Source organism: Nomascus leucogenys, chromosome 8, assembly GCF_006542625.1.
Source record: "Nomascus leucogenys isolate Asia chromosome 8, Asia_NLE_v1, whole genome shotgun sequence".
In the NCBI taxonomy this organism is placed as follows: domain Eukaryota; kingdom Metazoa; phylum Chordata; class Mammalia; order Primates; family Hylobatidae; genus Nomascus; species Nomascus leucogenys.
The window spans coordinates 9,848,276-9,865,616 of NC_044388.1; the positions used below are offsets into that span (position 1 = coordinate 9,848,276).

Consider the following 17,341-nt stretch of genomic DNA (forward strand, 5'->3'; position numbering starts at 1 on the left):
GATGCACACAGGATTCTCTTGCCTGTTCTGGAGGGTGGTCTCTCACTGTCTTGCACAGAGCATGTACCCCCTTTTTCTATGGTATAAAGCCCTGGGGCTGAGGGTAATAGCAAAGCTCTATCTGTCTTGCAATGGCCCAAGACCATGCTTCTGTTGGTAAGTTCTCTAAACCAATCACCCTGTACTGACAAACTGGATTTATTTGCCTCATTCTTTGATTTCTAGGCTCTTTCCGTGTCTGCATATATGGCTCTGTCATGGAACACATATGAAACTTTTTCTTAATTTTTTTGTTACCTCTAGGCTACATAGTTTGTGAATTTTTTCCCCCAAATTGTTACAATCTCCAAAAAATGTTTCAATATATTTATTGAAAACAATCTGTGTATTAGCAAACCCTTGCAGTTCAAACCTGTGTTGTTCAAGGGTCAATGGTACTGATAGATTTGGATTTAAAACTGTATTATTTCATACTGCTTCTCCTTTCTGGCCTTCCTTTGAACTGATTTTTAAAAAAGAATTCTTTCATGTTTTCTCCTTCTACAAGTATACTAGTTACACTATTTATGCTCTTTATGGTTACCCTACTTATTACCGTATGTATACTTAACAAAAATTAAAATTAGTCTTCATCTTCTTCCTGGATAACACAATGCTTTGTAGAACTCTTTAACTCCATTTCTCTCCCTCCTTACTTTCATTAAATTGTAATAGACTATATTGTGTGTGTATATATATATATATATATATATATATTTTTTTTTTTTTTTTTTTTTTTTTTACCCCGAAACGGAGTCTTGCTCTGTGGCCCAGGCTGGAGTGCAGTGGTGCGCTCTTGGCTCACTGCAACCTCCACCTCCCGGGTTCAAATGATTCTCCTGCCTCAGCCTCCCGAGTAGCTGGGATTACAGGTGCCTGCCACCATGCCCAGCTAATTTTTGTATTTTTAGTAGAGACAGGGTTTCACCATGTTGGTCAGGCTGGTCTCGAACTCCTGACCTCAGGTGATCCTCCTGCCTTGGCCTTCCAAAGTGCTGGGATTACAGGTGTGAGCCACTACGCCCAGCCTATTGTGTATATTTTACTTGTTACTTTTTATATGGTAAATCACCTTTTGCACTTGCCCACCTGTTTTGCCTTTTTTTCTTCCATCTTAGTTCTTCTGGTATCACATTCCTTCTGCCTAAAGCACATCCTTTTTTTTCTGATGTCTTTATTATTTCACCCTCGTTCCTAACCCATCATCTAGGTAGCAGAAATCAGTATCTTTGTTTTGCTATTCTTCCATTTCACTACAATGTTTATAGGCATGTTTTAATCTTATTTAGAATGCATTTTGATTCATGGAGTTATGGATTCATGTTTATCATCATCGCTGGGAGTTTTCCAATTACTTTTTTTTTTGAGACGGAGTCTCCCTTTGCTGCCTTGACTGGAGTGCAGTGGTGCAATCTCAGCTCACTGCAACCTCCGCCTCCTGGGGTCAAGTGATTCTCCTGCCTCAGCCACCCCAGTAGCTGGGATTACAGGGGCCCGCCACCACACCCGACTAATTTTTTTATTTTTAGTAGAGACAGGGTTTCACCATGTTGGCCAGACTGGTCTCGAACTCCTGACCTCAAGTGATCCGCCCGCCTCGGCCTCCCAAAGTGCTGGGATTACAGGCGTGAGCCACCGTGCCTGGCCTCCAATTACCTTTTAAAATATTGTCTCTTCTCCATCCTCTCCGTTTACTCTGGAACTCCGATCAGAAGTACATTAGACATACTTATCCCATTCTCCATGATACCTAACTTTTTTTCCATATAGTCCTCTTCTTACCTCTTTGCTGTCTTCTGGGCAACGTATTTTAAAGAGATAAGTATCTAGTTTATGCTTTTATTTTGCATTAGGTTAAAAATGCTTAACATGAACAAATCTTAAATGTACGGTGACAGTTCGGATGTGTGTCCCTGCCCAAATCTCATACTGAAATGTAATCTCCAATTTTGGAAGTGGGGGTTCTGGCGGGAGGTGATTGGATTGTGGAGGTGAAATAGTGCTTCATTTTAATTCATATTGATGTCCAGTTGCTCCAGCACAATTTTTCCAAGTTAGGAAAACAACAAAAAGCACACCCTAAAAATCAGTATCTAATTTAGGAAGGTATAGATCAAATAGTCTGGGCCACTGAAACACTTAAGTTCATACTAAGGAGATCGATCATATTGGAGAACCTTAAAAGGTAAGATTCAGAAGTAATGGTTGAAGAACGTTAGGGCTATTTATCCTTGACAATGACTCAAGGAGTAATTCTACAGTGCATTGGAAGAGCAGGGAAGGGACTGGGAAACAGAAAATCAGGGGTCTAGTACTAAATTGTTTGGTTGGATTTGATAAGCTCCTGAGTTAGATTAGGTTTGGAATCCTGGTCTACCCCTGGTTTTAAAATCTCAAGAAATTTACACCTTTTGAGTCAATTCCTAGGAGATAAGAACAAAAGAAAATGGGTTATTTTTCCTTACTTGGGCTAAAACACTTTGACCTTTAACAAAGAAAGCCCCTCCCCACATCAGCCTGTAAAATTTTTATGTTTCAAAGCCTAGTTAAAATGCCATTTTCTCCATGCAACCAAGATTTTGCTAAAAGAATTAATACTTTCAGGGAACACAGATCACCTTCTGACACTCCCGAGGCTCATAGACAGTATTAGTTAAGAGCAACTTACATAAGACAAACTAGTATCCATTAAGTCTGGCTTTCTAGGATGTTGCTAATCATTCTTTGGGAGAAAAAAACTTTTGAGAGGTTCCCCACTGGCCTCAGGATGTAACCTAAGGTCTATATACGTTAGCTTCTAGACAGTTCATACTGTTCTTATGTATTCAACTGTTTCTGATTACTTCCTAATGTTTCATTCAGAGCCAACTTCTATCCATCTTTCCTTTAGAATGAAGTTTCTAAAACATCAATCTATTGTCAAGTGCTGGTGAATAACCTAGTGTAGTAAATAAAAAAACACAGGACTAAGATTCAGAGCACTCAAGTCAAAAAGCCCAGTTGTAACTAATATTCCTCTGTATTTATTGCATCTATAGGCTATTAAGAAATCACATGAAACCACTGTGTAAACACAGCACTCTATGAACATAAATCTTGAATTGATTCAACACATATTAAGGCAGTCAGCTGGTCTATACAGTGCAAAAATAAAGAAACAGAAGGGAAGTCAGGCTGAGGCAGAGGTTGCAGTGACCTGAGATCACGTCATTGCACTCCAGCATGGGTGTCAAGAGTGAAACTCTTGTGTGTGTGTGTGTGTGTGTGTGTATATATATATATATATATATATATATATATATATATAAAAGGGGGGGCTGGGGGAACATTTAATTACATTTTGCTTTCCTGAGTTTTATCAGTTGTATAGATGTCACACTAGAACCTTAAGAAATCATGAACTCACAAATTACTTCCTCTATCATGGCTCCCAGTGTTCAGTAATAAACACATACACACAACTTGGAACACTTGTGCTCAATCTTAACCATTATTTTGCCAGTGCCTTCAGTGCAGAGTACTATTAGTAGAACCAACAATTTCAGATTTATGTTAATATTGAAATACAAAAGATATTTTGTCCTGGTTTCCTCACCTACAAGACTGGACAATGTTTGATGTTGACTACAATTCAGAAAAACTTAAATAAAATAGACAAAATGTAAAGAGAATAGGCACTACATAGCATTTTATCTGTGTCATTTGTATTTTGATCTAACATGTGGATTCATTTGGTTATTCTAACAAGTTCTCACCTCTGTATTTTTAATATCAACTTTCACAAAGGCTGAAATTAAAACATGAAAAGTGTTGGACAAAAGTCAATAAACCTGTGGAAGATATGCAAGATTTCTTTCTACACTGAGGGAGCTGGATTACTTGACCTTTTGGTTCCTTCAGACATCACTAGATCTAATAGATACAAAGTGCTCAAGATAAGGTTTGCTGACTGAATCAAACGAGCCTAAAACTTAACTTGAAAATGGCAGCGGATTTTTGTTCCACACATAGGATAATCCAAGAAAGTGTGATTATATTCTCAATAAAATTTTGTTGATATATTACAGAAAAAGCCGTATTTTCATAAGTGTATTTTAATTTTTTAAAATTTGAACAATTCAAGTAAAAGTCAGCTAGATAACATAAATACAGAGTAAATGCACATAATTTACAGCCATGTACATAAATGCAAGATACCAAACCTCACACGAATAGTCAAAAGTTAACACTTTTGAGGTTCACTATTTAGCTATGACTGATAGGTCATAATTGTTCACATACACGGGGGTACACATTCCAAAAGTTTATAAACACAAAAACTGAGTCAAACCAGAATTTTGTTTCTACAAGGAGTAGCATAAAAGTCAGTGTGTAGGTTAATGGGAAATACTAAGTACATCATGGAGAAGAGATCTGAGTGGGCAGAAAGTTTGTACACTGTATTTTATGTATTAAAATTCCTTAAATTTAAATCATTCAGAAATACCCATATTCTTAGGAATGTTAAAGTCATTTGAGGAGAAAAGGCTGAACTGTACTCATCAGATCCAAAGGGGGTCCCTAGATTACTAACAGTCCGGGCAGAAGAGCATGTAAACAACAAAAGGCAGGCATGGACAATTCTTGAAGGGCAAGAAATGGATTTTTAGCACTTAAATCCTTCAAATCCGAATAAATATTTTTAGTGATTTAAAACCAATCTAAAAATGCTGAGATGTTTGTAACCCAGTAATAGAGTAAACATTATTTTTACCAACCCAAACTCTGCTGGTCCTAACATAGTAATGCTATTCCACAGATAATCTAATGATATTCCATCCTGACTTCAAAGTTACAAATCCACTGTGGCAGACCCATCTAGAAAGGATGGTTCTACAAAGTTACATAATGAGAATCAAACCAACTTTTGGTGATAGTTTTTTTCTTGGGATTAAAACCACTGCATGGTATCCCGAAATCACAATTGCTAATTCTTCAGATTTGAACTTTGAAATTTAAAAGTACAACAATCTAAATAATGTGGACTACCTCTACACCAGAAATAAAAAAGTCATGATAAACAGATGAAAACAAGTCAAAAAAGTCCAATGCTTTGAATATGTTTTTGTTTTTAAACATGAGTCAATTTTTTAAAAACTTCAAAGAAATATTTCAGAGACAAACTTTATATACAACTTTTATATATAGTTGTCCTTTTTGAATTATCTCTGTCATACATAAATTATTGCAGATTGTGCTTAGGGAAAAATACAACTGAAATAAACTTCATTGCTCCTTTCTAGTTGTTGCACAAATAAACAATGTCCAAGACTCTAAGATTTCTTTTCTTTCCAGTACATACATAATACTGTTAAAAGCTGAATATAATGCACTAACGGTCAACACAAGTTTTACTCGCTAAATACAAATAGAAAGAGAATATATGTTCATCCTTGAAGGACACTTGTTATGAATATGCTACAACTAAATAATAAGATGTTCCTTAGCTGCTGGTTTTCATATCATTCTTAATCATTTGTGGGGTACTGAGATCAGTAAGACTAGGGAAGAGTCTCTATCTTACATTCAACACAATGAATGTTTATGGGTCTTCACAAGGCAAATGGCACTGTATTAGGCAGTAGAAATGGCACCTGAAAAGGCAAACACGATAGATTCAGACCTTCTCTACAGATGTGTTACAAACCCGTTTTTGGTACGTTCCTCATAATACATATCAAAGCTGAAATTTACCATAAAAGGTATGAATAATTCCAAAGGTAAGAAAACTGATTTTGCCTTTGGTCTCCAAATAGATTGGAATATTTTTATTCCAATTAAGCACCTCAAAAACATCCAGTTACTGTTGATCACAAGGAAGTTAAAGTGGGGGAATTTAACAGGGCACTATGTCTCACAGGTGACAGCAGAGAAAGCTTGCAATGACACGCTGCAATATTCTGTAATGTTGGGGGCACAACAGGGTACACAGAATACCTAAAACATTTATATTAAGGATCTCTGAAACAACATACTTAAAACCCAGAAAAATGTTATGAACACTGTTTCTGCCTAATACATGACCAATTTTTTTTTTTTTTTTTAATCTTAACATGGTATTCTCTCCTACTCTCTCACCCTCCCCCCCAAAAAAGGCCACAAAGTGCTTTCACGAAGCGTCATTCTTTTAGATAAAGCCATTGCACAAAATGTACAGCTCAGGTATACTGAAACAAGTACCACACTGGCATCCAGTTGCGGCAGTTTTTATACACCAGTATAGCATAGGCGAAGTCTTTTAACAGAATTACAGCAAACACCTTTATAAGGGCCATACAAATAACACATTTAAAGTATTAAAAGGTACAGCTGACTCAATAGCAAAATTTAAAAGCTACATCCTGTTAGCACATTTAACCCAAATGAACTTGAATCTTTCTATGATTTACCACGTAGGAAACTAGGACAGAATAAATTTCTTGTCAAAAGCAGTTTGTTCATTTACACAAAACTAGAAGTCAATTAATGTCACTACCTGCTAAAGCAGATAGCAAGGGGGCCCTTGTCTATAGTATTTATACTGTCCCAAATATTAATGTCACCTTAAAATGGCAAAACTTTAAATTACTATTTTCTCTACAAAATAAATGTAATCTATTATATATAGACCTGGAAAAAACCCAAAAGTTCAAATTCTTAATGTGAAAACAAGTAGGTAAAGATTCAAAGGTGAAAAATCTTTTACACTTTATGTAAATGATACTTAAGTATGACAAACAGGTGATAATTCAAGTTCATAACTAGTAAGTCACTAAAAAGATAAATGCATTCATTCATGTACCACAAAATTAGAGAAGACATGAGGACATGCCACAGTCAGTGAAATAGCCAAGAATCAACATTTTACTAGTTATTTTGTCCCAAACTATTACCAGGTGTGTTTGGTATGTTAACAATTTAAATATCCACATTAGGCTAAACATCAAGCACCTGTTAGCAGTGGAAACCAAAACATTTTGATGCTAAAAAATATACAAGATATTTAGATGCTATTTCATTGGTTGTCAAAAACAGTGACTACTGCCAAATAATTAAATTTAAAATATTGTGCCAGGTCCTCTCAGGGAAATGTGAAAATAATACTAACGATCTCATTGTCATTGTTGTTATTTTACTGGAATTAAACAAAAGCCAGAAGTTATAAATTTATGACTGCCAATACTATCTTTGGATAGTTACAATACAGTATGTAAAATTAAAGATGGCTTTGTTTAGAAGACTGCCATAAATCAACAAAACCCAACTCTGTCTGGTGGACATGGTAGAGAAAATGGCAATTTTGAGAGACGAGTGCTTCTAAAGGCATTTCCTTGGAGGCTCTGAGGTTTTTTTTTTTTTTTTTTTTTCCCCACATTACTGAAAGGCCAAGTAATGTGGTGTGATTACTATAATTCCTACAACAAAACTTCCACTTAGAATAGTTACATGTTCCCAAACTATTTTTCTTCTGTCTGCCATGCTGGCTTCCATATTCCATGGTCCACTGTAATCTTTTGGTCTTCTTTTTTTGTAGTACAGCAGCCCTCATGCTGCTATCCATTGAGTAGGTAAACCACCAATTCATAGGTGGCCATCATAATGGCTGTGTTTGGAATCTGTCTCACTAGATGAGTTGTCAGACCACGGTAAAGAGACCCATAACCTTCTTCTTGAACAACCAAAGATAGAGTCTGAAAAAAAGATCTGTATTTTGTTCCCTCTTCACGTAGTCTTGTTCTTACAACTTCTGTTTAGGAAAGAAATAAAATTAAACATTATTTAATTTACACTCTTCTAATTATAACTGAGCACATCGCATTTATCAGTCTGTAAGTGTAAGCTCAGGATAAAAAAGGATGGCTTCTAATGTGTAGCTTATTGAAACCAGTTACATTATAGTAACATCAAACTTCTAATATGGCCAAAATCATGTACATTAATTATAAGACTTTATAGTCTTTGAATGTAAAAAGACACAATATAACAAAAGAGAAGTATTAGTTGTACGCTAGATAAACAGATAAAAGGAAGAATAGAAATGAGAAGGAGGAAAAGGTGAAGAGGCAGTAAAGAGGTGGCATCCAGGATGAATATAAAAAGGATACAGTGAGAAACAAGCAGAAAAGATTTGTTTAAAGTGAGTAGTACAAAGAAACAATAGCATTATTAATCTATTCAAAACAGTCCACATATATGAATGTGAAACATCATGTGGACAAAGAAGCCGACAATGTTCCAAACACTAGCTGCCAGCTATAAAACCCAGTCTGCGAATTAGGTAAGCAAAAATCATAAATTTTTAAGAGCTGAATGAACCTTAAAGATCAGTCAGTCTGATTTTTCCTCATTTTAAAAGGTGAGAAATTGGAGCTACTGAGAAATTTTGGCCAGTTGTGGGGAGAAGCTGGGACAAGAATTCACAGCTTCCTATGTAACTAACTTTTTTTTACATCCACTATTTCTCAAACTTTTTCAACACAGTATTCCAGATGGGCCTAGGGAAATAGTCTAAAGCAACCCACAGCAATTGTAACTATTTACTTGAAATCTGTTCTGTCTTAAAGATTCGTGCCATTTATATATTTAACTCCAAAATGTCCTGTTTGGCCAGGTGTGGTGGCTCATGCCTGACTAGCATTCTGGGAGGCCGAGGCGGGAGAATCGCTTGAACCCAGAGTTTGAGACCAGCCTGGGGAACCCAGCAAGACTATGTCTCCACTAAAAATTAAAAAATTAGCTGGGCATAGTGGCCTGAGCTCATAGTCCCAGCTACTTGGGAGGCTGGGGCAGGAGGATTAATTGAGCCTTGGAGTTCAAGGTTGCAGGGAGCTATGATCATGTGATTGCACTCAAGCCTGGGTGACACAGTGAGATCCTATCGCAAAAAAAAAAAAAAAAAAAAAAGAACAACGTATCTTGTTTATCAACTGTACCTCTTCCCGTAATGACATCATCTCATCTCACTTCAAGGGAAAAGACTGCTTAGACCCCAAAACTCTATTCCTTACACCTTAGCAGGCCACCATCCTAACCTACCCCATAGGTCAGTATCTAAACAATATTGCTGATACTGTCCTATTTTGACTTCTTTTAGAAAAGTCAGGAACTTCCTTCAGGAAACTGAGATAAGTTCACAGTCCAACCTGGTTAAAGAGTTGGTTTCATAAATTACTATTAGAGCAAATACACATTTTTTAGGCCTGTCTCATTTTTCCTATGATATACAATGGAGACGGTAAATATTAATCAGTGTAAGTGAACAAAAATGAAGCGCTTACATTAAAAAACAAATCTTAAACATGCAAAAATCAAAAGCTACACTTAACCAAAAAAGCTACCAAAAAACCTCCACATGTGGCAGATAAATTCTTAAGTGAGTTATCTAGCTATTAATAAATAGGCTATTATAAAATTTAAATACAGAAATAAAAGGAATTACTAACACACACTTATTTGCCAACATGAAATAATGTAAAATAGCTTGGTCTTTGGGATTACAGACTTTAATTCAAATTTGGGCTTCACCATTAAGGAGGTATGTGACCTTGGGCAAGTTATTTCATGTTTACATTTCTTTTCAGTATTCAATTTGAAAAGGAGAACAATTCTGGTTATGTTCTAGCATAATGGGGAAAATAAGTACTTTAGAGAATTTTTATGTAGATTAGTAATGTATGTAAACTATCTAGTATAGCACCTACATCCATGCTTTTTTCAAAACTTAGAAACTTGCCCAAAAGTCACCAAGCTGAAGTGAGTAAGGCTGGAATTTGACTGACTTCAGAGCTCATGCTCAATCACCACCATGCTATTTGATAGCATAATACTGACCTATTAATAGAGCCTACATTACTTAACCAGATTTAATCTCATTATGAACTCCCAAGAATTGTATTTTTTTATACCAGAATGCAGTAAAATTATAAATGCTTTAATAAGTGAGCTGTTGGCTGGGGTGGGAAAATATTTCTGATTTAATAGATAACTCTTCTTACCATGTGGATATGCTATAGTTGTGGCACAAGTTTTTGAGGTGGCAGCAGCTAGCATCATTCCCACAAAATCTGATGCTTCTTTCACAGACTCTTCATCATTTTCCATTGTAGAAGCAGTCTTATATTCCAGTAGTTTTTGTTTTATACTTTCATAAATAACAAAATGGATAACAGTCTCTGATATACCAGCATATGAAGCAGACATGCCCCTATAAAATCCTTTTAGTCCATCTGTCTGATACACTTTACGAACACATTCAAAAGCACCCATTCGCCTTTCCCCACGGTTCCTGAAAAGCAAAAAGAAACATCTTACTGATAGGTATTTTTAAATAAAGTAAGAAAAATATAATAAAATGTCACTCTAATAATAAAGAATGGCCTTCTTTAACTCATGAAGAATTAGAATTTTAAAACAATATTCATATTTTAATTTCCTATTCTTTTGTCCCAAATTTGTCATATTAAATGGGTGATATGTAAATAGTTTATTTTACTGAATGCAAAATGCACTACACTGAATCTTCAGTCTCATGTCCTCATTGGGGTTCACATGGCAGGGATAAGCAACAAAATCCTTTAGGAACTATACACCCTGACTGCAGCTCAAGACAAAAACAAAACAAAGTAAACAAAAATCCTCACATTGTATTAATTCCAGTTCTAAGAAAGCTGAATTTCCTTTGCATTTAGTAACACAAATAGAATGACTGAGACACTAATGATGACAGAATATCATAAAGCAAGCAGTATGATTAATTAAAATTCTGTGCACCTGAGGGAATCTCTTTCAACCCCACTCATATTCTCCCTAAGAAGTGATGGGGTGAATGTAAGTCAAATTCCCTATGATCATTTAAAGGCAATGGCCGTATCAGTCTCCCTGGTGACTAGTAAATGAGAACATGCAGTATTATAAAGTGTTTATTCAGTACTCTGCCTAAGACAATTTCCTTAGTTCTACTTAAGGGGGCAGCACCTACTGTTATAGAATACAACATCTCCTACACATGTAATTTTGAGTTTTAACAATATTTGTTACCTTACACTGATTCCCCCAACAGGACCTTATCTATAAGAGAGAGGTTTAAATGCTACCTATTAAAAAAACAGAAAATTTACCTATTTATAAACTATACCTAACTTGTTTCTGACATAAAATAAAACCACACCTACAACATCCACTTAATTACCTACAGATTCCACCAGTTTTATGAATGGATTGTCTTTAGATATTGAATATCTATTAGATAAATGATCCACAAACCAACTGTAACTAGTTTCTGCCATTAAAGATCCTTCCTCACAAGAAAGTTAAAAGAGATACAAATCCTGAAAGGTGACATATCAGCGCTATTTTTATTTTTTTATTGATTTTTTTCTTTTTTTTTTTCTTTTTTAACAGATGGAGTCTCTGTGGTGCAATCATGGCTCACTGCAGCCTCAAACTCCTGGGCTCAAGCAATCCTCCCACCTCAGCCTCCCAGGTAGCTAGGATTACAGGCATGCATTTTTTGTAGAGATTAAGTCTTGCAATGTTGCCCAGGCTGTTCTTAAACTCCTGGCCTCAAGCAATCCTCCTGCCTTGGCCTCTCAAAGCACTGGGATTACAGGCACGACCCACTGCACCCAGCCCTCAGCCTTATAAACTAGAATCCTCAAGTCAACCTTTCATTATTACCCCACCCCTATCCAATTCCCCAACCCTGCAAGCCTAAGAATTGTGCCAGCTTGTGTTACAATTATAAGTGGAAAAAAATAATATTAAAGAGTTTTAAGTCATGCTTCTCCTGGATTCCTTACAGAGCAACGCTAAACATAGTGAAACCCAACTCTGGTAGTTTACAATAGAATAATGTGGACTAGCATCTTATACTTTCTAATCTTTGGAATAAGTCTTAGCTACCATTACTTTTCAGATATGTGGCTTTAAGAAATAAACTTGGAGTTTTGCTACAACACTTAAGATTTCATTAAAAGATCTATTTCAGATGAAACAATTAGATATTTCAAGTTTCCAAACTGTATATAGTTCAACATGACAGAAGATGGAAAACAGATATTTAAGCAGGCATAATTGTTAATGATTTGTTAGATCAGTTTTACTTAAAGCCTATAGGACATAACACTATTTCCCAAACACCAAAATATAAAAACAGTGGAAACATGTTATACACAGAACCTACTCTAGACTGAAAGTCTAAAATAGTTTAAAACCATTAACATTACTACTGTAACATATAAGATAGGACCATCTCGCTACTTAAGAGTCTCTGTTCTAAAGCCAATAGGAGAGTTGAGATGGCAAGACCCTATGCAGCACTGCTTTTGGCCTACTCTCAGTTCCCAGAACACCAAAGGCCCTACACTTTAGAACCTCTGACGTTTGCACCGATTGGTTCCTCTGCTTAAAATGGGTTCAAAAAACCTTTCCTTGATTATTCCATTTAAAATAAGTCCCCACTGTTTCCTGGTGCATCTCTAAGACATAGCAGTATCTGCTAATATAGATTTGCTGAATGAATGAATCTTGCTATTATAAAGTGGTCAGTGGTAACAGACGATACATGAGAACTGTCTGTCAGCCTAGGGTTCTCTATTCACAAGGTCACTAAATTTGAGCAATGATCCTCAAAGATTCAGTCTAGACTAGCTGACCTTGTGGCTTATTTAGCTTCTGCGAGGCCAACTGTAAGTACCCATGTAGGGAAAGTATTACCTTTTGTGCTGGGTTAATCTATCTCTTTCTTTCTTTTCTGTTTCTCTACGGAATCTTTCTAGCCACTATTTTAAAAACAAAACAAAACAAAACAAAACAACACATATTAATAACATACTTTCTTCACCTGGAAAAGCTCAGATTGTCAACTCTTACATTATCTTTTTTCTGATGGCAGACCCAAGTTTCAAAATTAAACTACAAAAACAAACAAATTCAGCAGCAAAGGAAAGAAAAGCTTTGTAGAAAAAAATTAGTTAAATCCACTGTAACCAATTTTATTTTAAGGAATTAACATACCTTGCATCAAGCTGTAACCGAGTCTTTATAAGCCAAATGGGGTTGGTTGCTGTGATTGCAGTAAAACCTAAACAAACATGTTTAAAATGAACTCTGGTAAAAATGAAGAATTCACTATTAACTTTAAGGTTTTAAAAATTAGATAATCTACGTTCAAGAAAATGTATATAAATAAACTGCTAATTTACGTATATATTACACTTTTCATTTTACAAATCCATATGACAAACATTTGTCTTCACTTCCAATCTATATGAATTCTCAAATTCTGTCCTTAACTAACAGATTCGTTTAAAAGCAAAATGAATATAAATTGCTTTCCCAACCTACTTAGAATATCCTTTAGGGTGCTCTCTACTGTCTAAGCTGAATTCAGACATCCATCTCTACAAACACATAGACATTTTGTGTATTCTACGGCTAAAAAGCATGCACTTGGGATCCTTAAAACCAGCTAAAAAAACAGTTACCTGGGGTTTGATTAGCATCCCAAATCACTACATTCAAAATGAATTCTACACAAATGTCAAATTTTACCAATAGTTTGATCTTTAGTTGATTATATAGTGGAATAGACTGTTGTTTGGCCCCATGAATACTTTCTACATATAAACTTACTAATACTGTTAAAATAACCATATCGCAGTAAGGTTTTTGTTAGGGTTAATAGGACAGGCCTATCGTCATCTACTTAAACACATACAAAAACTCAAAAGTTCAAAAAGTTACAAATTGAAAGTTCCCTCTTACTTTTATAGACATGGAATAAACTCAGGGTAGAAGACAGCTCTAGTTTACTTTAAAACTAAAGTATTATGTACTAGGTATTGGTGCAGAATGGTGGTCACCTAAGATGGCTCATTCCAGGTAGTAAATTAAGATCTACCTGGAACAGTATGTTTGTAGGATAGTGCATATGTTTTACTTGCCACCTTCCTAGCTATGGAAAAATAGCACACAAAATACAGTCTTGATGACAGAAACTTATAAAGATTGCTTCATCTACACAAAACAGGGTTTTAATTTGCACAGACTTCATAGAACTACTTACGTTAAGTTACCTTTACTCAATAAAAACTTATATGCAGAAATGTTTAAGGATCTTAACTGTTTTAATATTTCTATCAAATACTAGCGGGTCAGGCACATTATTTTTATAAAGGTGGCTAATGATCAGTACATTTAAGATGAGTAAAGTACTTACAGGAACAGAAATGCTACAATATACTTAAGAATAATTTGTTTTTAAATTAATATAGTACAGATCCAATTATAAACCTTTCTTGGCTTTCAAAGGTATATCCACATATGCAAAATAATTACACTAAATTGTTTACAAAGCTGAATTTGGTCTCACAGGGTTCTTTTCTATGTCAGTAACTGACTAACTCAAATTTTACTTAACCCACTGTTTTAACATTGTAGAAATAGCCAGACGTTACACAGATGGATGCTCCAATTAAATCTATTTAGCAAGCAAGATAAATGGGATACAAATTCAATTTAAATAATTCCTTTAATACTTTTGTAAAGATTATATAGTCTACATTTCTCTTAAGTGCTTTTAATACTACATATGTAAGTATAAAACTAGAATGGGACCAACAGTTTTAGACGCATCAGCAGGTACTAAATTGATAAAATTTAAAGTGTTGAGCAAGTTGCCAGGAACATCTTTTTAAATAAAAGGTTCTTTTCATGCATATATTCTTGGTAAAGGAAAAGAAAAGAAAAACATGAAACTATCAGACCAGTTTAAATATTTTCTTGCATGGTTCTAGCTTAACTGAGAATAAAGTTATAGAGTATTATTTTTCTCTTCTTTTGAACTTCATTTTTCTACATGAAAAGGCTAGGATATTCAAATTATATTTTAAAGCAATCAGATATCAATATTCTGGTCAAACTCCAATTTAATGATTCTTGCTTTGTAAACTTAAATATTTGTAATAGCTAAATGTCTGTACAGCAAAATTAAGGGTTTATTAGTAAAAAGCTGCTAAGCAGCATAAACCAACAAAATATTCTGCATTACTACAATGATTTTTATTAATCATTTTATAGAAATCTTAAGAAAAACTATTTGCTTTTTATTGAATTTTAAAAGCTTAAAACTGGGAATCTTTACATCAAACTTTTTAAAAAACAGCCCATCTGGGTAAAAATTCTCGTTCATCTTATTATACTTATTTGAAAAGAAGATGAGCACCTAAGTTTTTTTTTTTTAAATAGAAGTTCTACTTCTAAAAACATAAACTTTAAATACCCAGGCTTCTGTCCATAATACTCTTCCAAGTCACAAAAGAATTTGAGGCTGGAAAAAAACCCATATATAAAAAACTTTACAATAGTACAATAAATTTTTATAAATGTTAGGAACAAAACTTTTTTAAAGACCCATAAATGATAATTTTAAATTATTCTCTGTACATATTACTATAGTGTCAGAAAGCAAACAACAGGTATTTCTCACTTAACTAAAATTCATTTCCAAGCACAAATTAACCTATGTAACAGGACACATTAAAATTTAGGTAAGTGAGAGAATGTTATCTTATCCCTACGTAATTGCTATTATCAGTAAGCTATGTTTACTATGGTTGCTCTGGCTCAACTCTCCCAATGAGAGCTAGCTCTTTATAAAGACACTAACCTAAATGCCAGCAAACCATTGGGTTAGGTAAAGAATCTAGGCACAATCCACAGAGTTTTAGCTATTAGCCCTTTACCGCTTAAAACTCAGGCCCTTGAGTTTTATGCTATTACTTTCTCCTAACCAAAGACACTTTAACAAACTAAATAGACATCACTAGGCTAATTACATCTAATAAATATAATCTAATAATCTAAGAAATGAAGCCAATGGAAAAAAACAAAAATTTATCGTAACTTAGCATTATATATGGTAAGGCAATTTGAGGTTAGCCCAAGCTAAACATATCTTCCCACTACTTATAAGACAAACACACACAAAGATACTGGGAATGGTGCCCCTGAAATTTAGAAATTGCCTATTACTTTTTATTTTGCATTTTAATTTTGTGATATTTTGATAATATGCTAATTTATATTAAGATTCTGAGCACCTAGTGAAACATGAAAATGAACTTAAGACGACATGAGGGATCCATTTGTAAGTTAAGAAGAATTAATATTGCTCCACAGTCAGTTAAAGCAAAAGTGCCAATATATTGGCCATACTGTTAGTAGGGTGGTTAGTGTGTTAGAAAGCTTAAAAAATTTTTTTAAATGCTACTTTAAAAGTTTTGCTTTATTTAAGTAAGATTCCATTTGACAGTGTTGACCAATTAAAAACCATATTAACAGAAAAATTCTGCTTAAACTTGCTGAAAATGTTGATTTCATTAAGTGAGTGATACCTGTAGTGTTGCATTTTCAGTACTTTTTATTTCAACTAACTTCTGTAAGAACAAAGCCCACCTAACCTCCTAAATGTATTAACACCACTTTTGAAAGTAATTAAAACTAAAACAGCTAAGATCCCATATATTCTTATCCTGCATTTATTTGCAAAGTAATGATATTAACTTTTTTTTTTTTTTTTTGCAAAAGAGTTCTAAGAAAGCCAAGTATCAACAGACAAAAAAGAATGGAAAGCATTGTATTAGGCTTTTAAATATGTTATGCTCAGCAAAGAGAACTATGATTTTATCTAAAACTTTTAAGATAGTATAATATCATTTACAGCTATATATATATTGTTATTACATTCTTTGGAGGTCAAGGCTGTTATGGCCAAGCTGAAGACCCCAGGCTTTTATTACATGATGACTGAAAAATGCCTCATTCTTCCTTCTAGAAGGAATATTATAAAGGAATCAGACTTAGCCTTTATAAAATATGCAATGCACACACAAATTCAGGAAATAAAAGTTAATTTCCCGCCTTCTAATTCCACAGCTATCATAAAATCCCAGGGTGGGTTTCTTATACTACAGGCTGCAAGAGATGCTCAGATCAGTACTCACGAGGTTTAAGTTAGTCCATATTTCTACAGGAAGTGACCTGCGGATGGGGAGCATGAGATGACACGATCTCACTCTTTTCTCGGGAGAAATGTACAGTAAATGCCTAAAATAGACACAGGCTTTTCTGTATCATAACAACAAGCAGTGACCTCATCAGAAACATGTGTACAAATTGAATCCCATTGGAAGGATTTGAGAAATATTTACTGTGAGATCTAACTTTTTTGAAAATTTTAAGTTAAAAAAAAAGAAAGGAATATCAAAATGGGCCATTTAAAAAA

At 34.5% G+C, this 17,341-nt stretch overlaps 1 protein-coding gene across 3 annotated transcripts in view; it reads right to left on the reverse strand.

Annotated features, from left to right (window-relative positions):
* Nucleotides 1–4,115: 4,115 nt before the first annotated feature.
* The window catches only part of SLC25A36 (solute carrier family 25 member 36), a 38,591-nt gene continuing 25,365 nt past the window's right edge, over nucleotides 4,116–17,341 (reverse strand). The window contains exons 5-8 of one of the 3 annotated variants that reach the window (XR_004031274.1): nucleotides 17,061–17,097; nucleotides 13,072–13,138; nucleotides 10,053–10,342; nucleotides 7,590–7,804 (exon numbers count right to left, since the gene is read on the reverse strand). Coding sequence is in view for 2 of the 3 variants with exons in the window: in XM_030816737.1 (XP_030672597.1) it covers nucleotides 7,611–7,804; nucleotides 10,053–10,342; nucleotides 13,072–13,138 (551 nt within the window). In the remaining variant the exon portion in view is untranslated. Of the gene's footprint in view, nucleotides 7,805–10,052; nucleotides 10,343–13,071; nucleotides 13,139–17,060; nucleotides 17,098–17,341 lie in introns of all 3 variants that reach the window. The other 2 variants (XM_030816737.1, XM_003265313.3) reach the window with 2 other exon arrangements.